General features: G+C 37.2%; 1 protein-coding gene and 1 pseudogene across 50 annotated transcripts in view; one reads left to right on the top strand and one right to left on the bottom strand.

Annotated features, from left to right (window-relative positions):
• The window catches only part of HACL1 (2-hydroxyacyl-CoA lyase 1), a 94291-nt gene that overhangs the window by 5177 nt on the left and 66424 nt on the right, over positions 1 to 22690 (top strand). For 5 of the 50 annotated variants that reach the window (XM_078354275.1, XM_054247114.2, XM_078354276.1 and 2 more), the window contains exons 3-10: positions 415 to 455; positions 3472 to 3552; positions 5657 to 5729; positions 9229 to 9306; positions 10571 to 10665; positions 12966 to 13078; positions 15575 to 15710; positions 20689 to 20794. In XM_078354275.1, coding sequence (XP_078210401.1) covers positions 415 to 455; positions 3472 to 3552; positions 5657 to 5729; positions 9229 to 9306; positions 10571 to 10665; positions 12966 to 13078; positions 15575 to 15710; positions 20689 to 20794 — 723 coding nt within the window. Of the gene's footprint in view, positions 1 to 414; positions 456 to 2541; positions 2698 to 3471; positions 3553 to 5656; positions 5730 to 9228; positions 9322 to 10570; positions 10666 to 12965; positions 13079 to 15574; positions 15711 to 20688; positions 20795 to 22690 lie in introns of all 50 variants that reach the window. The other 45 variants (XM_078354272.1, XM_078354259.1, XM_078354264.1 and 42 more) reach the window with 21 other exon arrangements.
• LOC118149064 (U6atac minor spliceosomal RNA) lies at positions 5478 to 5621 on the bottom strand (annotated as a pseudogene).

Below are 22690 nucleotides of genomic sequence, written 5' to 3'. Positions count from 1 at the left end.
CAGAAATCAGTGAAATGGAAAACAAACAATAGAGAAAACCAACAAAGGCACAAATTTGTTCTTTGAAAAGATGGATAAATTTCATAAACCCCTCATGATACTGATGAAAAATAAAAGAAACAGATTACCAATATCACTAATAAAAGAGGACATTCCTGTTGATCCTGCAGATATTTAAGCAATTGTAACAGGATGTTTTGAATAACATATATATGACAAATTTCTTGAAAAACTGAAAATTAGATACCTTAATCATTATTTGAAATGTATGTGTGGAACATTTATTACTAAATGGGAAGTGTTTCAATTCTGCCTTTATCATACGTTCTTGTCTCTTATTTAATAGTGAGTTACTCTCATAAATGTACTGTAAGGATCCCAATATGCTCAAGTCCCAGTGTTCTTTCTTTGTAGGCTTGTTATGCTGCCTCTGCGATTGGATATCTGACAGGCAGGTAAACCAAAATCTGTTTCACTTCACTTACTTTGATATTTTGGGATACAACTATTATGTCTTTCAGCTGAAGGATGAGTTCATTTGGAAAGATTATAGAAGAATGTATTAAATAATGAAAGATAAAAAATTTTAAAACTCTCTGAGGGCTACATCAAAAGAATAATGATACCAGAAGTGTTTTGGAGTGGAACACATTGCCATTTTCACTGGTGACCAGATAGTGAGTTGATGTGTCATGCCTTGTCTTGGATCTCACAATTACCCCAGCACACTTAATACAAAAATGCTTGGTTTAAAATGTGACTGCTGGGACCTGTTCGTGCATTCTGATTTTTTTAGTGTGTATCCATGTTACCTAATAACTACTCCCTTTTTATTATTAAAAATTAATACTTTTTTTTTTTTTTTGAGACCGAGTCTCACTCTGTCACCCATGCTGGAGTGCAGTGGCACAATCTTAGCTCACTGCAACATCCACCTTCCGGGTTCAAGCGATTCTCCTGCCTCAGCCTCCGAGTAACTGGTGTTACATGCACATGTCACTGTGCCTGGCTCATTTTTGTATTTTTAGTAGAGATGGGGTTTCACCATCTTGGCCAGGCTGGTCTCAAACTCCTGACCTCGTGATCCACCCACCTCAACCTCCCAAAGTGCTGAGATTACAAGCGTGAGCCACCATGCCTGGCCAATACATTTTAAAAACATACATTCTGGAAAATATAGAAAGCATAAAGAAGAAAATGAAAATCAGCTAGGCGCAGTGGCTCACACCTATAATTTCAGCACTGTGGGAGGCTGAGGCAGGTGGATCACCTGAGTTTAGGAGTTTAAGATCAGCCTGACCAACATAGTGAAACCCTGTCTCTACTAAAAATGCAAAAATCAGCCAGATGTAGCGGTACACACCTGTAATCTCAGCTACATGGGAGACTGAGGGAGGAGAATCAGCTTGAACCCAGGAGATGGAGATTGCAGTGAGCTGAGATTGCATCACTGCACTCCAGCGAGACTGAGTCTCAAAAAAAAAAAAAAAAAGAAAATGAAAATCACCTGTGATCTCACAGCTGTTAAGAATTTGTCATTTTCTTTCAATTTTTCCCCTACATATGTATTTTTTAAGCAGAATTTGGACTCATGGTAATGTGTATCATACTTTTTTATTTATGTTAGCTTTAATACATGTTTTTATTTCCGAAAATGAAACTAGTAATTGAGTTGCCAAGAAATGAAAACTAATAAGATCTCAAAGTCTAGACCTCACCAGAATAGTTTTTTTTTTGTAATAAGAAACTTGTGAATTTGGGCCTAAAGAGAATGGGTCATCAAGTAACACTATTGTCACTATTTTCTGCCACTCTATTTACATATGACAAATATTTTAATTTTTCATTTAGCTTGGAAAGCATTTATAGTCATTAATTAATATCAATGTAAAAAATGCTAGAATGATGATTAAGAGAATGGTTAAAAGTTCATACTTTGAAAAATTTTTGCTATTTGAATGAACTTCTGGAACTGCACTGGCAAGTATAGTAGCCACGAGCCGTATGTACCTATTTATATTTAAGTTAATTAAAATTTAATAATATTTAAATTATAGTTTTTCAGTTTGTAGTAGCCACATTTCAAGTGCTCAGTAACCATGTCAGTAGTGGCTACCATATCAGACTGCAATGTAGAACATTTCTATTACTATGCAGAGTTATTGTTGGATAGTACTGTTTTAGAAGTTTAGTTTACTTGGTGATAATTATTTATTTTCAAGTCCATCTTGAACAGAAATTTTTAAGAAATAATTTTATAAACGTAAAATGGCAAACTGAATTATATTGAGATACCTTTTCCCTGAGTGCTTTAAGCTTAGAAAGTCACGCCAAGGGTAAAACATTCAAGTTCAATATTTATTTTTATTTAGAGACAGAGGCTTACTCTGTTGCCTCAAGGCTGGAGTGCAGTGGTGCCATCTCTGCTCGCTGCAACCTCTGCCTCCCAGTTTCCAGCAATTCTCATGCCTCGACCTCCCAAATAGCTGGGTCTACAGGTACGTATCACCACACCCAGCTAATTTTTGTATTTTTTTATAGGGACAGGGTTTCACCATGTTGCCCAGGCTGGTCTTGAACTCCTGGACTCAGCCTCTCAGTGTGCTGGGGTTACAGATGTCAGCCACCACACCCAGCCTCATGTTCAGTTTTAAAAGATTTTGGGCAGAGCACTGCATTCAGAATTTCCTATCAAAGGTCAGTTGATGCTATATTTATTTATTAAGAAATGGAAAAAACCTTTCATACAAAAATGTACTCAGCAGTCAAAAATTAACATCTGCCATTAACTTGACTTAGGCCAGATGTAGGATCAAAATAAGTGGTTAGTAATATATGTTGTGAAGGTGATAGGCACCTTATTTCTTGCTAGAAAACCAATATAATCTTTCTTTCTTTGGGCCAGGCATGCTGGCTCATGCCCAAAGAAAGAAAGATAATCCCAGCACTTTGGGAGGCCAAGGTAGGCAGATCTCTTGAGCTCAGGAATTTGAGACCAGCCTGGGCAACATAGTGAAACCCCATCTCTACCAAAAAAAAAAAACAACAAAAAATTAGCTGGGTGTAGTGGCACCCACCTGTAGTCCCAGTTAGTTGGGAGGCTGTGGTGGCAAGATCACCTGAGCCTGGGAGGTTGATTATATATATGCTTTTTTTTTTTTGAGATAGTATCTCACTCTGTTGCCCAGGCTAGAGTCCACAGTGAGCCCTGATTGTGCCACTGGACTCCAGCCTGGGTGACAGAGTGAGATGCTATCTCAAAAAAAAAAAAAAAAATACACACACACACACACACACACACACACACATTTTTAAATTAAAAATATTCTAATAATTGTTTTACCAGTTATAGTAAAGATCTGTATGTCCTTCCTTTGAAGTCCAGGATTGCCGTGTTTCACACTGAAGTGTTATCAATCAGTTGTTAAATTTGGCTTGATGTTAATAAAATATATTCTGTTTTGCTTTTAGGCCAGGAGTCTGCCTTGTTGTTTCTGGCCCAGGTCTCATCCATGCCTTGGGTGGTATGGCAAATGCAAACATGAACTGCTGGTAATCATGTTAATATTACTGAAAACATTTTCTTAAAAAGGTCACTGCAGGATTTTACTGAATAGAGCTAATACTGATCTAGAGTAGAAAGACTTGGGAAAAAAAACACCCTTGAATTCTTAGAAACTGAAAGCAGAAAGTTAGTTACCAGGGAGGGAATGAGGAGGAGGAGGGGAATAGGGAGATAAAGGTCAAAGGGTACTAAGTTTCAGTCAAGCAGGATAAAGCCCAGACATCTAATGTGCAACAAGAAAGCTATAGTTAATAATATTGTGTATTATAAATTTGCTAAGAGAAAAAAGTAACATGAATATGTTAATTTGCTTGACTATAGTAATCATTTCACTACATGTATGTTAAAACATTATATGGTATACCTTAAATATGTATATATATAAAAAGAGTATTAGAAAGAAAATTCAAAGCACCACTAATTTATTTCCTTAGAGATAGATACTTTCTTTTTTTTTTTGAGACAGAGTCTCACCCTGTCACCCAGGCTGGAGTGCAGTGTTGAGATCTTGGCTCACCACAACTTCCGCCTCCTGGGTTCAAGTGATTCTACTGCCTCAGCCTCCTGAGTAGCTAGGATTATAGGTGCCCGCCACCACGCCTGGCTAATTTTTGTATTTTTAGTAGGGATGAGGTTTCACCATGTTGGTCAGGCTGGTCTCAAACTCCTGACCTCAGGATATCCACCTGCCTTTGCCTCTCAAAGTGCTGGGATTACATGCATGAGCCGCTGCGCCCAGTTGAGATAAATACTTTTAACATTTTTGAGTTTCCTAAAATGTGTGTGTGTGTGTGTATGAATGTGTATGTAGTTCTATGTACTTTAAGTGAAGAATTTTTTTTTTTTAAGATTGTAAAAATGTGGCCAGTTTTTCACCTTGTTTTCCATAGGTAGGAAGGTATTTAAAATTCTTGCATTCATTGAGTTTGCTTTATATGTAGACTACTTAGTATGTATTTTCTGATCTTTCCCTTAACTCTGTCTCTGGCACTTTACCGATGAGATCAGGTTAAAAAGGGTTAGGTTCTAGTCGATTTGAAACATGGGAGGCTGAGGCACGAGAATTGCTTGAACCCAGGAGGCAGAGGTTGCCGTGGGTCGGGATGGCGCCACTGCATTCTAGCCTGGTGTCAGAGCAAGACTCCAGCTCAAAAAAAAACCCAAAATCTTTCTAGTGGAAAGGACATTGTTTTCTTTCTTGCCCTGTGTTTCTTATAGTTTCTTCTGTACTTTGCTATGGTTATTCTCTTCTTTATCTACCTTAGGATCTTACATTTTTTAAGTGTCTTAAGGTTTGCCATATCCTTTTTTTCCCACGTTGAAGGATAAGAATTTCATTGCTGAGGAATGTCACTCATTTTACCATTTCCAAATAGATTCACTTAGGAGAATGTAAAATTTTTCTTCCCCTTGTCCCAAGAATAATAAGAAAGGTGTAAACATTTATTTTATGTCAATATAGCTGGAAATTAAGCATCAGCATCCAAAAGGGGAAGGGGAAGAAGGGAAGGAAAACATTTGCTATACATTTTGTCTTTTTCTGATATTGAGAAAAACCTTATATCAGGTTGCTTCCTACATATTTTTTAATCTACTTTTTTTTTTTAATTTGAGACAGAATCTTGCTCTGTCGCCTAGGCTGGAATTCAGTGGCACAATCTTGACTCACTGCAACCTCTGCCTCCCAGGTTCAAGCAGTTCTTCTACCTCGGACTCCCAAGTAGCTGGCATTACAGGTGCCTGCTACCATGCTGGCTACTTTTTGAATTTTTTATAGAGATAGGCTGTCACCATGTTGGCCAGGCTGGTCTTGAACTCCTGACCTCAAGTGACCCACCCTCCTGGGCCTCCCAAAGTGCTGGGATTACAGGCGTGAGCCACGTTGCTCAGCCTTAATCTACCAGTTTTTAAGAAAAAAATGGAATATTCTCTCTTTAACATTTATTGAATATTTATTATGAATTGGACACTCTGTTTAGTATTGTATATGATGATCTCATTTGTAATTATCTTTTGGTCAAGGGGAGTGCTAACCTTCTCTCCTTTCATACAACACTGTAATTATCTTTTTAAAATAAATGACTTTTTCAGGCCCTTGCTTATGATTGGTGGTTCCTCTGAAAGAAATCAGGAAACAATGGGAGCTTTCCAGGAATTTCCTCAGGTATCCAACTTTAAGATTTTATTTTTAATTTTTGAAACAGGGTCTCGCTTTGTTGCCCTATTGCGGATATCAGGAGAGTGGAGAGACCAATGGGTGAAACAGGAGGATTTTGTTTAGGTGCACCGGCTCAGTGGATTTGTATCCATAAACTGAGCAGAGGACAAAGAAAAGGGGGTAACTTTTACACATTTAGGATGATACAGCAGTAAATAGGTTTACAGAAGTCAGAACAAAGAACAGTTAATTAATTTGTAACATGTCTTTTGGTGTACTCTACAATTGAAAAGCGACATCTTTCTGCAGTTTTTATCTGCTCTGTGACCTTGCAGCTGGTTAGCAAGAAAAACAGGAATTTCTAGATGCCTGGGAACTTTGCTAAGAATGTGGGGAAAATAGATAAAGGTTAAATGGTTTGCAGGAAGTAAGTTTAACATTTCATGTACTATTAAGGAGATAGTACATGAAACAATGCACTACAGACTTTATTACATAGAAACTACAAATTATAAGGCTTTGTCTTACTATTATTGCTATTATTTAATTTCCTTCTTCAGCCCAGGCTGGAGTACAGGGGTGTGATCTCAGCTCACTGCAGCCTTGACCTCCTGACCTCAAGCAATCGTCCCACTTCGGCCTCCCAAGCATCTGGGACTACAGGTTCACACCACCACACCTGACTAATTTTTTAATTTTTTGTAGAGATGAGATTTCACCATGTTGCCCAGGCTAGTCTTGAACTCCTGAGCTCAAGCAATCTGCCTGCCTTAGCTTCCCAAAGTGCTGGGATTACAGGCGTGAGCCACCGCACCTGGCCTGCAACTCTAAGTTTTAGTAACAATACATGCACACCATTAAGAGTTAGGGAGAAGATGTAAAAAAGCCTCCTGTTTGCACAATAATATAAATCAATCAATTATAAGTACCTGAAGTAATTTAAAGGTAATTATCTTGAGCTACTACAAGACAACCTCAAGGTGGATATTAAGGGTGAGCTTGGGCCCTGCTTAGAAACAAGCTTTCAAGAAATACACCTTTGTGACAGGATGTTAAGCTCTGAAAATAGGCTGTTAAAAGAGTCAAGCAGATAGAGGAATCAAAATGATTTTGGACTATACCTCCCAGACTTTGGGGAATAAACACTTGAGAGGAAAAATTTTACTCAAAATGATTATCAGTAGACTCTAGACAAGTATATTTTTGTTTTAGAAGAAGGAAGGAAAACATTTCAAAATTAAAAGAAACTGGAAAGAATATGTCAACAAAATGTTATAGCTTTAGGAATAAAGCTGAGCATGGTAGTTCATACCTGTATTCCTAGTTACTCAGAAGACTCAGGCAGGATTGCTGGAGCCCAGGTGTTTGAGACTAGTCTGCGCAACGTATTCAAATCTTGTCTCTCTCTCTCTCTTTTTTTTTTTGTTTTTTTTTGAGACAGGGTATGGCTGTGTTGCCCAGTCTGGAGTGTAGTGCCTGATCTTGGCTCACTGCAACCTTCACCTCCTGGGCTTAAGCCATTCTCTCACCTCAGCCTCCCAAGTAGCTGGGACTGTAGGCACATGGCACTAAGACCAGATAATTTTTGTATTTTTTGTAGAGACAGGGTTTTGCCATCTTTCCCAGGCTGGTCTTGAACTCCTGACCTCAAGTGATCCGCCCACCTCAGCCTCCTGAAGTGCTGGGATTATAGGCATGAGCCGTTGCACCTATTCAAGGGACCTGGTCTTAAAAAAAAAAAAAAAAGGAAGAGTTGTAGGAAACAAAGTGAATGATTGACACTTAATATATAGATATATTTGAGCATTTACAGGACAAAGTTAAAATCATTAGACAGCCAGTTGCAGTGGCTTACCCCTGTAATTACAGCACTTTGGGAGACCAAGGTGGGTGGATCACCTAGGGTCAGGAGTTTGAGACCAGCCTGTCAACATGGTGAAACCCTGTCTCTACTAAAAAATATAAAAATTAGCTGGGCTTGGTGATGGTCACCTGTAATTCCAGCTACTTGGGAGGCTGAGGCAGGAGGATCAATTAAACCCAGGAGGCAGAGGTTGCCGTGAACTGAGATCGTACTACTGCTCTCCAGCCTGAGCAACAAGAGCAAAACTACATCTCAAAAATAAATACATAAATAAAATCATTAGACAAAATCTGTTTGTAAATCAGAAGTCATTGTCGAGAACTTCAAAAGTAAAATTTGATATATGATAAACTAATATAAAATACTGAACTCTATTATAGGTTAATGCAAAAGTTATATTTTTATACTCTTAGAAGGGAATTAAGTTTTACTTAGTTAATGGTAGACAATAACAGTTATTTAAAAGATGCTGATGTGTTTGGAAAAGAAGTAGAGCAGATAATTAAAAGGAAATCTAAAGTTACTGCAAAAACTATATAGGTGAAAAAGAAAACAGGATAAATGTCCACTACGTATTTTTTTTCCTGAAATGGAAAATAATATTTTATTAGATCAAATTTAAAAACAGAGGGGAGGCCGGGTGCGGTGGTTCACGCCTGTAATCCCAGCACTTTGGGAGGCTGAGGTGGGCGGATCGCTTGAGATCAGGAGTTCGAGACCAGCCGGGTGATACCCGGTCTCTACTAAAAATGCAAAAATTAGCTGGGCATTGTGGTGGGCACCTGTAATTCCAGCTACTCGGGAGGCTGAGGTAGGAGAATTGCTTAAACCTGGGAGGCAGAGGTTGCGGTGAGCCAAGATTGGGCCACCACACTCCAGCCTGGGTGACAGGCTGGGTGTCTCAAAAAGAAAAAAAAAATTAAATTAATTAATAAATTAATCAGAAGATAATCCAAATATCAGTTTCTTGTAGAAGTCCTTAAAACTAAAGGACATGAACATAGACTGAAAATTGGGGAGTGGGGGGTGATCTTAATTCTGTCATGCCTGTGGGACTATCAGTTTTTCATAGATTTCATACTAAAACATATCAAGAGAAACAGTTTCTGTATAATGCTTCAAGATATATTAAACAGTAAAAAATTATCACTACTGAATTCATATATTCTCAACAGTATAAAAAGAAAGTATATAAAAGGAATACTGACAGAAATATAAGTTATTGTAACAAAATATAACAGATGAAGTTGCTTATTCTTATCTGTGGAACTGCTGGATCCAAAGGTGTGCTGATTTAAATTTTTTGTAGATTTTGTTAACTTCCTTTCCCATTTATCGTCTGACCAGCAGTTTATAGAAATGCCTATTTTCCTGTGTTGTGTTAGATGGTAGATATTATCAAACCTTTGCATCTTTGCCAATCTGAGAAATGAAAATTATGTCTTATTTTAATATGCTTCCCGAATCATACCAAGGCAAAACTTTGTGCTTTGAATAGGCTTTTGAGGGACAGTCTAGGTAATACATTTTCTCCATCTTGCCTCTAAACATAAAGAAAGTAACGACTTAACATTTTGTCTTCTTTCAGGAGACTAATATAATTGTGAGCTGAATTTTAAGTGATTTTCATTTTTCATGTAGGTTGAAGCTTGTAGATTATATACCAAGTTCTCTGCCCGTCCAAGCAGCATAGAAGCTATTCCTTTTGTTATTGAAAAGGTACAGTATTTAACGGTGAGCTTAGGCCCTGCTTAGAAACAAGCTTTCAAGAAATACACCTTTGTGACAAGATTGTGACTCCCCTACTCAGGAGGCTGTGGAATGAGAATTGCTCCAGTTCAACTGGTTTTTCTCAGTTGCTCATACTTACGTTATTTTTATTCTCAAAAGAATGAGTGACAGTTAGGAATATACCCAGGCAGTTAAAAATGGCATTGTTAAAAAACTATTTACATCTTAATGCTCACTGTCATTATATTTAATTATAGAGAGGTAAAATAAGTTATTTTTGGAAAAAGTTTCTCTTGTGCTTTAGTTTTTAAAATTATCTTTTTAATTATACAAAAGTAAAGATAAAGGTATAATGAATCCCTGAGTACCTTTTCTCTTGTGCTTTTGCAAAAGATTATTTTTGAAAATTGGGACTAAACCAAAACCATGTAAGACCCTCAGTTAATTAAGCAGCATACAGGTTGATTATTCCTTATCTGAAACGCTTTTCAGAGAGTTTCTGACTGCAGATTTTTTCAGATTTTAGAATATTTGCATATATATAATGAGACATCTTGGGAATGGGATCCAAGTCTAAATATGAAATTCATTTATGTTTTATAGGTTCCTTATATACATAGTCTGATGGTAACTTTATTTTTCCCTTGGGGACACTGAATAAACTGTTTCTACACCTGCATTTTGACTGTGAGCTGTCACATGAGGTCAGATGTGGAGTTTTCCACTTGTATCATCATATCGGCACACACCAAGTTTCACAGTTTGGAGGATTTTGGATTACAGATACTTAGCCTGTATTATAAATTATAATCAGCATTTATACATGAAATTACGCTTGAGCTGTTTCAAAACCAGGAGTTACAGAAACCGTTTGATACATGTAACCACATCACAGTTTCTGCAAACACTGCCAGATTATTAAGATTAGGAAGCAGGTGAAAGTATATAGTACAGTGCAAAAACTTGGCATGCAGAGCCTCGTGAATAATTTCCAAAACCAAAGTGTAATAGAACGTGAATTTTAAAGCCCTAAATGAATACTTTGTTATCTCTCTTCCCTTTTAAACAAAAAAATCTTTAAAAATATAGTCAATAGAGCACATTTCAATTTTGATTATAATTATTATTTCTCTACCTAAGGATGTCCAGAAAAATGAAAATAGTGTTATTTTACAGTTCTAAATTATCTTTGAGTGTATTACGATAAGACTGAGATTTTACAAATCTTTTCTTCTACTTGTAATAAATGTAGGCAGTGAGAACCAGTATCTATGGTCGTCCAGGTGCTTGCTATGTTGACATACCAGCAGATTTTGTGAACCTCCAGGTGAATGTGAATTCTTTAAAGTGAGTAATAGTTATACTGGAATTCTTTCTTCAATATACATGTATTATTATAATGCCTACCTTTTTAAAATAATTTACCCAGCAGTTTATAAGTTAATTTCCATTTGTCTTAACTTGATGATTTAGTAATTAAACTGAATCCTAGCCAAAGGGCTTAATTCTCTCAATTAAAATGATATTAGTGGTCAGGCGCAGTGGCTCACACCTGTAATCCTAGCACTTTGGGAGGCCGAGACAGGCAGGTCACCTGAGGTCAGGAGTTCGAGAGCAGTCTGGCCAATGTGGTGAAACCCCATCTCTACTAAAAATGCAAAAATTAGCTGGGTGTAGTGTCAGGCACCTGTAGCTACTTGGGAGGCTTCTGTAGGAGAATTTCTTGAATCCAGGAGGTGGAGGTTACAGTGAGCTGAGATCATGCCACTGCACTCCAGCTTGGGCGACAGAGCAAGACTCAAAAAAAAGAAAAAGATATTTATTAGTAGTTATTTCTGTATTTAATTACTAAACCAAATACTTGGAACTTCCTGAACTCTTCATTGAAATTATTCCTTAAGTAACCATAAATATACATCCCTTGTTAATGTGGTATGGGTCCTTGAGAATCTTTATAATGTAAGCCAAGAGATTGGGTGATTATTGAAAATTATTAGGACTCAAGAAAAAAAAGTATCTAGCTGTCTCTCTCTATGGTTAACGAATATTCCAAACAGAGGTTTCTATGATTTCTCATACTTTTTAAATAAATACTAAGTGAAAAGAAGTAACAAAAAACATTTTTCAGTGGTATCTAAGTCTTCCCCTGATAAGGATAGCTACTTGGGTTAAAGCATCATGGGTACCGTTTTGTGCATTTCTGCCATTGTGGACCAAATGGTTCTGTAGTGACTACAGACACACAGTGTGTCTTACTGTATACTCTGTGTACCAAGTGCCGTTGTGGACCAAATGGTTCTCTAGTGACTACAGAGACAGTGGGTCTTACTGTATATACTGTATACTCTGTGTACCAAGGAGTGCTTTTTATTTGGGAGAGTCAGATAAAAAGGACATCTGTTTATTCTGCATAATACCTGAACATGATAACCAAAATAATACTAAGGGGAGAAGGGCTAGTGTCAGGTAAGTTAACTCTATAAGCCTTTTAATTTTTTTACAGATTGTTCTTTTTTATTATATGTCTAAATATTTTGACTATATGTCTAAATTTTTTACAGTGTAATTTATTAATTAGAATAAATGAAATATCACAGAACTTGGTGTCCAGAAATACTTAACTGTGACAGTTTTAATGTTTCTTTTACTATTGCATATTGTGATACTAAAGTATTAACATCCAGCGAGTGAAACGTAGTGAGGCCGTGCACAGTAGCTCACTCCTGTAATTCCAGTACTTTGGGAGGCCTAGGTGGGTGGATCACCTGAGGTCAGGAGTTTGAGAACTGCCTGGCCAACATGGCGAAAACCTGTCTCTACTAAAAATACAAAAATCAGCCAGGCGTGGTGACATGTTCCTGTAGTCCCATCTACTCAGGAGGCTGAGGCAGGAGAGTTGCTTGAACCCGAGAAGTGGAGGTTGCATTGAGCCAAGATTGCACCACTGCACTCTAGCCTGGGTGACAGACTGAGACTCTGTCTCCAAAAAAAAGGGAAAGAAATGTGTTAAGGTGTTTAAAAGCATGGACTTTGGAGACAGAATGACTGGTTCAATCCAGCCTCTGCTACATGTCATCTGGAGATCTTGGACAAGTTACTTTCTCTTGAGTCTTTTTTTTCCTCAGTGGTGAAATGGAGATGATATTAATACCTGACCTCATTGTTTTGATAAATAAATGAGAATAAATGGCACATAGCAAATATTAGATTTTAGTATGTTTTTACTGTTACAACAGCTACTACAGTACAAAGCCATTAACTCAGATTTTCTGTCAATGAATTGGCCATTTCACTGGCTATTAGATGATATTGGAGAATAACTTAATTTACTAGATAATAATGATGTGCTGGTTGAATATAGGAGAAGGTCCTCTTATTCACAGTCACATGGAGAAATTTTTAAGGGTGAAGTGTCTTGATGCCTATTATTTGCTTTAACATAGTTCAGGAAACATAAATGCATGTTTGTGTGTATACATATATATATATAAAACAAAAGTGGTAAAATGAGATTAAGTTGTTAGATCTACATGGGGGCGTATGGGGGCTTATTGTGCTATTTTTCCTACCTTTCTATATATTTGAGATGTCCACAATAAAAAGATTAGAGTTGGCTTCTTTTAATTAACAGGGCTCTTTTTTCCCAGGTACACGGAGTGCTGCATGTCACCTCCTATCAGCATGGCAGAAACCTCTGCTGTACGCATGGCAGCTTCTGTTATTAGGAATGCCAAACAGCCCCTTCTTATCATCGGAAAAGGTAGCATGAATAGAGCTCTAAGTCTTGCTAGGCTTTTGAAAGTGCTGATTCTTTTTATAAATTTTAATTGTTTATTAATGTCTGTTCTAATGTTTGAAATTGGAATAAGAATTCTCTTTATCCATTTTGCATTATTTGTTTTGAAATTATAGAATTATTCTTTAATGCCCAGAGATTTCATGCTTTTAAGGAAATACTACCTATTTAATTTCTTTGGTCTTATGAGTAAAATGCATTTATTCTATTATAAAACATTATGAAAAATCAAGAAAAGAAGAAGTTCCTTCATCTGAGGTAACCATTTTTAACATGCAATACTTTTCTATTCCCTTTTACACGTATGTTATGTACTGTGTTAATACTAGACAGTTTCATATTCTACCTTATTTAAGATTATAATATTTTTCATCTTAAAAGCATTTCTTAAATATAATTTTTAATGTCTCTTCATATGTACATTAACACTTTCTTTCCTGGCAAACATTTACGTCTTTGCCATTTACTGTTTGTTTGTTTAATATGTTTGTGCCTAAAACTTTTTCTGTATTTAGGATTTAAGATTCCTAGAAAGAAAAGTTAGAGGATATGAATATTTTTAAGGCTTTTGGTACGTATTGTCATATTGCTTTCTCCGGAGGTAATGAACCAACCAATTTATACTCCTGTCAGCAATTTATTATAGTATTCATTTCATGTTCTAGAACTGAGGCTGCTGGGATCATCTATGACCATGCTAATCAATTATGAACTGCTTAGGAACTAAGTATGTAGAAACCAAAAAAGTTTGGTAGTGGATGACAAAAAATTGAGGTCAGAACTAAGTTGAATGTGTTATATGATGTATTAGCTCTGTGACTTTGGCAAACAACTGCTTCGAGTTTCAAATTACCTCACTTCTAAAACAGGGATATTAACAGCCTCAACAGGATGTAATTAAATAGCAAAATATGTGGAAAGCACTCAGTGGATGCCAGTTTTTATTCTTCTTTTAACAAACATTTGATGAGTGCTTATGATAAGGCAGGGATTATACAGAACATTCATTAGGGATACAGAGAAATAGTGGTTCCTACCTATGGGGGAGGGGAGATAGACCTGGTAACAAGTAAGTGTAATATACTCTCAGGTGGTGTGTACAGAGAGAGTAAGGCAGGTTTTCAAGGAAAGTAACAACAGTTTGCTTGTGTAGGTAGTATGGAGGGACCATCCAGAAGAGATGGCACAACAGCTATATCTTGAAAAAGCAGACAGTAGTTCCCAAATGGACAGAGCAAAGACAAAGCAGGAAGAGAGAACTGAGTGTACAGAGACATTGAGACAGGAAGGAGAATACAAGAAAACTTTCGGGATGAAAAAAAAAGGAACTATTTTTCATCATGCATGTATGAGAAGGGATTTTAAGGTAGTTTTGTAGCATGGAACATTATATTGAATCTGCAAGTGCATGATACTGTTTACTAGGATTCAGTAGATAATTATAAATACAGAATATGGAATAATATACTGGCCTTGAAAAAGTATAAAATAGCAAAAAATACAGTGGTCTTGATGACAATAGAAATGGAATATTTGAACAATAAGATATTTTAGTCTCATCAAGGGAATAGGGCATAGGGTTATTCCCAGGCACACAACTGTGAAAACAGATGATAATGTGTCCCCCTGGGGTTAGCTCTGTTACAATCACAGAATTATAGAGCCTGTAGAAAGATCTGCAGATCTTTAGAAACTTAATGCACCTTAGGAATTCCATGCCTAGAGTAGGAGACCTTGTGTAGAACAGGAGATTTGCTGGAGGTTAGGACCAACATGTGAGGGTAGAGAGAGCCTTTCTCTTTCAGGACAACATTCTTCCCTGGCCACCTGGGCCTCCCAGTAAAGATAGTGTGTCCAGGGAATTGTAGATAGTAGCTCAGTAGGACCATAACATAGAATGGGTAAGTGACACTAGCAAGAGCTGTGAGATGACTTTTGTTTTGGGATATACATCTTTCAGAATAATTGAGTTATTGGTGGGAAATTAGAACTCTTACTTTGTTAAGCATTTTAAAATGCCAATGATAAAAACTATAGTCACAATTTGTTTTGAGTTTAAGCCCAGGTTTGGTCAGAAGGAGAGTATTTAAGAAGATCTATTTCTTAGGAGGTAAAGGAAGCAGGATTGCTTGACCCCATGAGTTCGAGACCAGCAAACCAGCCTGGGCAATATAGGGAGACCTCGTCTCTACAGAAAGGTTTAGAAGTAGCCGAGTGTGGTCGTGGTGTGTGCCCATAGTCCCAGCAACTTGGGAAGCTAAGGAGGGAGGATTGCTTGAACTAGGGAGGCGGAGGTTACAGTGAGCCAAAATCGTGCCAGTGCACTCCAGCCCGGGTGATAAGAGTGAGTCCCTGTCGCAAAAAAATAAATAAATAAAAAGCAGTTTCACATGAACTGTTTTAAGGGTCACAGTGCCTATAGCTTAACTGAATTGTCAAATATACTTGCATTTCTTGTAGGTGCTGCCTATGCTCATGCAGAAGAGAATATCAAGAAATTGGTGGAGCAATATAAACTGCCATTTTTGCCCACCCCTATGGGGAAGGGGGTTGTCCCTGACAACCATCCAAACTGTGTAGGTGCAGCCAGATCCAGGTATGTGACGTTCCAGATTTTCAATACAATGGCTTGGTAGATTGTAGGCTAATTTAAATTATTTTGTGATTTTAATCTAGGATGGAGTTCTGAAAGAATCATGGAATTTTAAGCATATGTTTATTTTTGGACTATCTTCTGGCTTTCATGGTTTCATATGAGAAATCTGCAGTCATTCAAATTATTGTTCCCCTGTATGTAATGTGTTGTTTTTCTGTGGCTGCTCCCAAGAATTTCCTTTATCTTTCGTTTCCAGCAGTTTAATTATGATGTGTCTGGAGATGGTTTATTTTAGTTTAGCCTATTTGGGATTCTCTTTTTTTTTTTTTAATCTCAGAAAATTTAGAGTCCTCTAAGAATGTTTTTCATCTGAAAAATAGTGATGTTAATACTTGCCTTGTAAGTAAAACAGATAATGAAATTATATTAATTATTATATTAAATGAATTATTCTTGTTTTCTCCGCACTTTCTAGGTGCCAAAGACATGGCACTAATATCTTCACACAGATGATCATAGTAGTAGTGAAGATGAAGTGATCATCTGTTTGGGATTCTCAAATCTTGAATCTGAAAATTTACATCTTTTTCTAAATTTGGAAAGTTTTCACCATTCTTTCTTCAAATGTTTTTTTCTACATCAACCTTTATCCATGTTGATATTGTTTGACATGTCCCTGAGTGTCTGTTCATTTCTTTTTAATCCTTTTATTTTATATTTGGTTTCTCTGCTGAGATCCTCTATTTTTACATTGCTTTCAAGAATTTTTTTTTATATTTCATGATGGATTATAGTTATAATAGTTTCTGCAGTCTTTGTTTATTAATTCCAACATCTGAGTCATCTCAGATTGGCATCTATTCATCATCTTTTCTTTTGAGAGTTGGTCACATTTTTCTGGCTCTTTTTGTGAGTAATTTTGGATTGTATCCTGGAATTTTGAATATTATATTTTGAGATTCTGGGCCATATTAAAATCCTCTGTAGAACGTTGATTTTTGTTGGTTTCTCTTAGCAGACAATCAACATGATTACATTAGCTTCAGACTACAAATTGAAGTGTGAACTTATCATAAGTAAGTCGTTTCAGGGTCAGTTCAGTTTCAGAGCCTTTGCTGTGCTATTCTGGGGCTGTCGGCACATGCCTAGCCCGGGGTGAGCCCCAGACATTTACTGGTTCATACCCAGAATTAGGGATTTATTTTCTCTTCTCTGTAGTCTCCCCACCCCCAACTCCCCCATTCCCAAGTGCCCCCTTTTCCTGGCTCTTGCTGCTCCCATATAGTATCATATAACTAAAGCTGCCCTCTGGACAAGCTGCAGAAGAAAAAAATAATGGGAATTGTCCCCATACTCCTCAGACCGCAGGGACTCCTTTTCCCAATTCCTCTCACCTGAAAGACGACATTTCTCTTGGAATTTTAGCTGCTTGGGAGCCACCACAGTGCAGCTCTGTAGTAAGGCTGCCCTCAGAACAGAACTGGGAGAGAAAGAAAAAAGAAAACAAATCGGACAATTTCCCCCCATACTCCCCAGCTTGCAGGGGTCCTTTTCCTGATCCTTTGGCCAAAAAAACAGTTTCTCTCCAAGTTTTGGTTGCTTGCTATTCTGCAACTAGGACTGCCTTTGAGTCAAAGCTAGGAGACAAAACATGGGGGAGAAATACCTTGGAAACTCGCCTTCTGTGTGGGTTGCTTCTTCCAATGTATCCGATCTTGGCTGGCATTGGAAGCTTCCTCTTTTTAGATTTTTAAGACATGCTTTTTGATGTACTATACCTTTTTTTCTTTTTAATTTCTTGAAATTTTTTTATTATGAAATATTCTAACTATACACACAGGAAGGAAGAATAATGTAATGAACACTTATGTAACCACCACTCAACTTTATCACTGTCAACATGAAAAGTAGACAGATGAATCTCTAAGTAAAAAAAGGTTTGATTTGGGAATAATACGTAAGAAGTAGGATTGTATCAGTAACTAACATTATTTTATTTTGCTTTAGAGTTTTTTTTGGAGACAAGGTCTTGCTCTGTTGCCCAGGTAGGAGTGCAGTGGCACAATCACAGCTGTTTGCAACCTCTGCCTACTGGACTAAAGCAATCCTCCTACCTCAGCCTCCCAAGTATTAATAGCTTGGACTACAGGCATGTGCCACTACACTGGCTAATTTTTGTATTTTTTGTAGAACCGAGGTTTCACCATGTTGCCCATGCTGGTCTCGATCTCCTGGGCTTAAGGAATCCACCCACCTAGGCCTCCCAAAGTGCTGGGATTGCAGCCATGAGCCACCATGCCCAGCCTAGGGTTTTTTTTTTTCTTTTTAGGAAACAAAATATTATGGATTCATTTGTCGTCCCTTATGTATCTTTTTTGATCCTATTTCTTCCTTCCCTTTCCATAGTTTACCACTGTCATGTATTTGGTGTTCTTCATATTTTCATTCATGGATTAAAATTAATTCTGAGAGTTTTTTATTTTTATTTTGTAGAGACAGGGCCTCACTGTGTTGCCTAGGCTGGTCGCAGACTCCTAGGCTCAAGTGATCCTCCTACCTTGGCCTCCCAAAGTGCTGAGATTACAGGTGTGAGTGCTTGGCTTCTGAGGGTTTTTAAAATTTAATGTTTGCTGCTAGATGTTTAATTGTTGCTCCTTTAATGCCATCTTAATATAGTGTCTTTTTATATTAGTATACTTTATACAGTATACTAATGTATACTATATGTATACATGTGTAATGTATATTAAAATCTAATGTTTGCTGCTAGGTTTTTCATTGTCGCCCACTTAACAATATCTTAATATATTGTCTTTATATCAGTATATTTTATACAGTAACCAAGTTAATTCTTACACTATTAATTTTTTTATGCTTAGGTTGAAGTTTATCTTCAATCTAGCCAGATTTTAAGAGGATAATATTAATGACATTACTAGTGTAAAAAAGGTTTCAAGGAGCTACAAATAATTGAATCAGTGATTTCAAGAGTTTTAGAGTATCAGTAAGCAAGTCTGTCCTGCCGATTGCAGTTATCTGTTTGTTAAATTGGATCTCATAGGACTAAGATGATTTTGGAGTGTGTATTTTATTTTTGAGTATATAATTTCTGTGAAAAATTGCATTTATCACCAAAGAAGACAAAAGCAGTAAATAGAGATCCTGTATGGCAAAAGGCAGGAAAAATGAGAAACAGATATAAGAAGCAGAAAAATGAGAAGTGAAAAACAAAACAAAACCCACAGCAATTATGATAATAAAGTCTCCAGGAAAAAGGCAGACATTCAGATTGGATTAGTAATAACAGCAACTATGTGTGTTATAAGAGCTACATCTGAAACATAATGATACAGCTTTAAAACCAGACGGGGCAAAGGTAAGTGAAGTAAACAAAAAGAAAGCAAGGATGGTTGTGTTATGAAAGTAAAAATCATTAAAATATTAGAAGTTATATTGACAATAGCATTAAAATCTATAAAATAAAACTTAGAAATCTAGTTGGTATTGTAAGGTCTGACCACGCCATGAACTGCATGGTAATCTCTGTAACCTGCACGTACACCCGATCAACCTCTGCAGTGCGTAACTAGAGACGTTCTTCTATTGTTTCCTATTCTGGCCTCAATTGACAAGGACATTGGACTTTGTAACTGACCTTGGCCAACCTCTTGATACCATACCCTCCGACCCCCTCCCAGCTTGGACAGCCTTGTGACTCCACACCCTAAGATCCCCTCCCAGCTTACAAACCTACGACCCCCTCCCAGCTTGCAAAAAACTGCCCTAAACTTAACTTTTGTAACTTTCCACTACCTCCCTCACAACCTATAAAACCAGCTGCTATTCCACCACCCTTCGGTGACACCCTTTTCAGCCTCAGCCCGCCCCTGCACCAGGTGAATAAACAGCCATCTTGCTCACACAAAGCCTATTTAGCGGGGTCTCTTCATTCAGTGTGCATATTTTAACAGGTGTAATATTTTAGAAGGCAATTCTGGAATATGAATCAATAGTCTTAAAATAACTGCTTCTAGGGACCAATGTGAAGAGTACATTAAGACTTAAGTATGAAGATGTGCAACCCAGCACTATTAACAACAAAATATCCAGCAATTGATGAAACATTAAATAAATTTTGGCATATGTGTTCAGCAAAATATGTAGCCTTTAAAAGTTGTATTTAAGAACTTAATGACAAAGGAAAACATGTATGATAAGCAGAAGTATATGAGACATCCAGGCCCAGTGGTTCATGCCTGTAATCCAAACAATTTGGGAGGCCAAGGTGGGCGAATTGCTTGAGACCAGGAGTTCAAGACCAGCTTAGACAAGATGGCAAAACCCCATCTCTACAAAAATTAAAAATTAGCCAGGTGCAGTGGCGTGTGCCTGCAGTCTCAACTACACAGGAGGCTGAGGTAGGAGCATCACTTAAGCCCGAGAGGTAGAGCCTGCAGTGAGCTGTGATTGCACCGCTGCACTCCAGCCTGGGCAAAAGATTGAGACCCTATCTCAAAACAAAACAAAAAATGTGTATGACACAGTATTTTAGTATATAAGCTCAAATATGTAAAAATATACTTGAATAGAAAAAAAAGTAGGTGAAAATATGCCCAGATATTTATAGTAATTTATAAGTTGAAAGTATGGGGTGATTTTGTTTTTTGCTTTAGACTTTTTCTGTTCTTTCTGGATTGTCTACAGTAGACTTGTATGAATTTTTCTAATTATAAAAAAGTAATAAAAGAGTATAAATACAGCTTATTGTATTTTACTTAATTATATTTTAGATTGTTATTTATTTAAAATGGTTTTATAAATTATTTTAGCTTAAAAGATCAAATAAACCCAAAAGCTGATTTCTGATGTCTGATGTAAGCTTCAAATGATTTAGACATCTCAAATACTTTAGAGATAAATTTTAGAATAATTCACATAAGAAATACAGTTACACTTTTATATCAATTTTTTTTAATAGGGCTTTGCAATTTGCTGATGTGATTGTTTTATTTGGTGCCAGACTAAATTGGATTTTACATTTTGGACTGCCTCCAAGATATCAGCCAGATGTGAAGTTTATCCAGGTACTCAGAGAGGAGGAACTTAAAATCAGAAATGCTTGTATTCATTATTCTCCCTATCAGCCCTGTTTTCTTCTTGGTTTCTGAAAAAAAAAAAAAAAAAGAAAAGAAAAAAGTATTCTCTTTTTACACAAGTAGAATGTTATAAATTGTCTAACATAAGTACAGGTACCAAAATAAGTTTTCTTTTCAAGCTTGTGAAACATAATGTGCCACTTTACTTCTAGCTAGAAAACCTTTCAAAAAGTTTAAAAAGCCTAATTTGTCTTTTCTTCACAATTCAAGTATATTTAAAGGTAGAGAAAAGAGACTTAGGTAGAATGGTAGATTAGAACAAAACATGCAGCATTGTTAGGGAGTGAGGTTTTCTTTCAGATGCCAAAACTTTCACGTTTTGGATAGGAATTTCTAAATGACACTGCTTTTACATGTCATTAAACAGCATTGGGAATGTGTATTCTGACTTGTCTTTGATGATTCTTGTATCATTATGACCCACCTTATAAGCCAGTTTCCTTACTGGTGTGGACAGTACTACCTACAAAGTGGCATGCAAACCTTTTTGCTCTACACGAATTGGCCCCATTTTGCTTGATGTTTTTGTTTGATGGTTGTTTTTGAGACAGCATCTTTCTGTCACTCATGCTGGAGTGCAGTGGCACAGTAATGGCTCACTGAAACCTCAACCTCTCAAGGTCAGGCGATCCTCCCACCTCAGCTTCCTGATGTGCTGGGACTATAGATGTGTACAATAGTACCTGGGTAATTTTTCATTTTTTGTAAAGACAAAGTCTCACTGTGTTGCCCAAGCTGATCTTGGTCTCCTGGCCTCCAGCAGTTCTCCTGCCTCGGCCTCCCAAATGCTGGATTACAGACTTGAGCCACTGTGCTTGGCTTGCTTGATGTTGGATGACCCCGCTACAGCTGCTCTTTTTCCAGTCTACCTTTTACTGAGGTGGAGTCTCCCTCTGTCGCCAGGCTGAAGTGGCATGATCTCTGCTCACTGCAACCTCCACCTCCCTGGTTCAAGCGATTCTCCTGCCTCAGCCTCCTGAGCAGCTGGGACTACAGGTGTGTACCACCTGTAGTATTTTAATACTAAAAATAGTTTTTGTTTGTATTTTTAGTAGAGACAGGGTTTTACCATGTTGGCCATAATGGTCTTGATCTCTTCACCTTGTGTTCTGCCCACCACAGCCTCCCAAAGTGCTGGGATTACTGTCATGAGCCACCACGCCTGGCCTACCTTTTACTTCTTAAGGAGTCAACTTCCAATTGTTCCTTTCCCACCTGCAGCCATTGAGAACTAAAACTACAGACAAGCAAGACTGAGTTACCTGGAAGATGCTGCTACCTCTTGATTGCCACTCTCGATTACAGAATAAGATATATCCCCTTTGGAGTGGCTAAATTATTCCTCTTTGCAGAAGCCATTTTCGTTTGTTCATGGCCATCCAGAAATGGAACTTCTGAGTAAATGGAGAAGTAATGACACCATGATCTTGGCCAGCCGCATCAGCACCATCTATGAAACCTGTTAGAAATGCACATTTCTTGACCCTGCCCTAGACCTATTAAAATAACAAACTGAGGTAGACTCTTAGTCTATTGTTTTTCAAGCCCAGAATATATCAGGTGACTGATATATGCTCAGATTTGACAACCCACACTCTAGGTAGGAATCCAAATATAATTCAGTAGAACTTACTGATTAGATGCAAAACTATCATTGATCAGGTCAAATGCATTCCATATGGGTATAATGAAGCAATACCAAAGTTCAGTAGAGTAGATTTTTGAAACAAGGGAAGATAATGAGGCTCTCTGTACTAGCTGTGATACTAATATAGTTCTGTGGACTTTTACTTTTTTTAATTAAGGAACTTCTGAATATCAAAT

Source organism: Callithrix jacchus, chromosome 17, assembly GCF_049354715.1.
Source record: "Callithrix jacchus isolate 240 chromosome 17, calJac240_pri, whole genome shotgun sequence".
Taxonomy (NCBI): Eukaryota; Metazoa; Chordata; class Mammalia; order Primates; family Cebidae; genus Callithrix; species Callithrix jacchus.
Note: the sequence above shows the minus strand (reverse complement) of the source record. Positions and strands in the feature narration are given on the sequence as shown.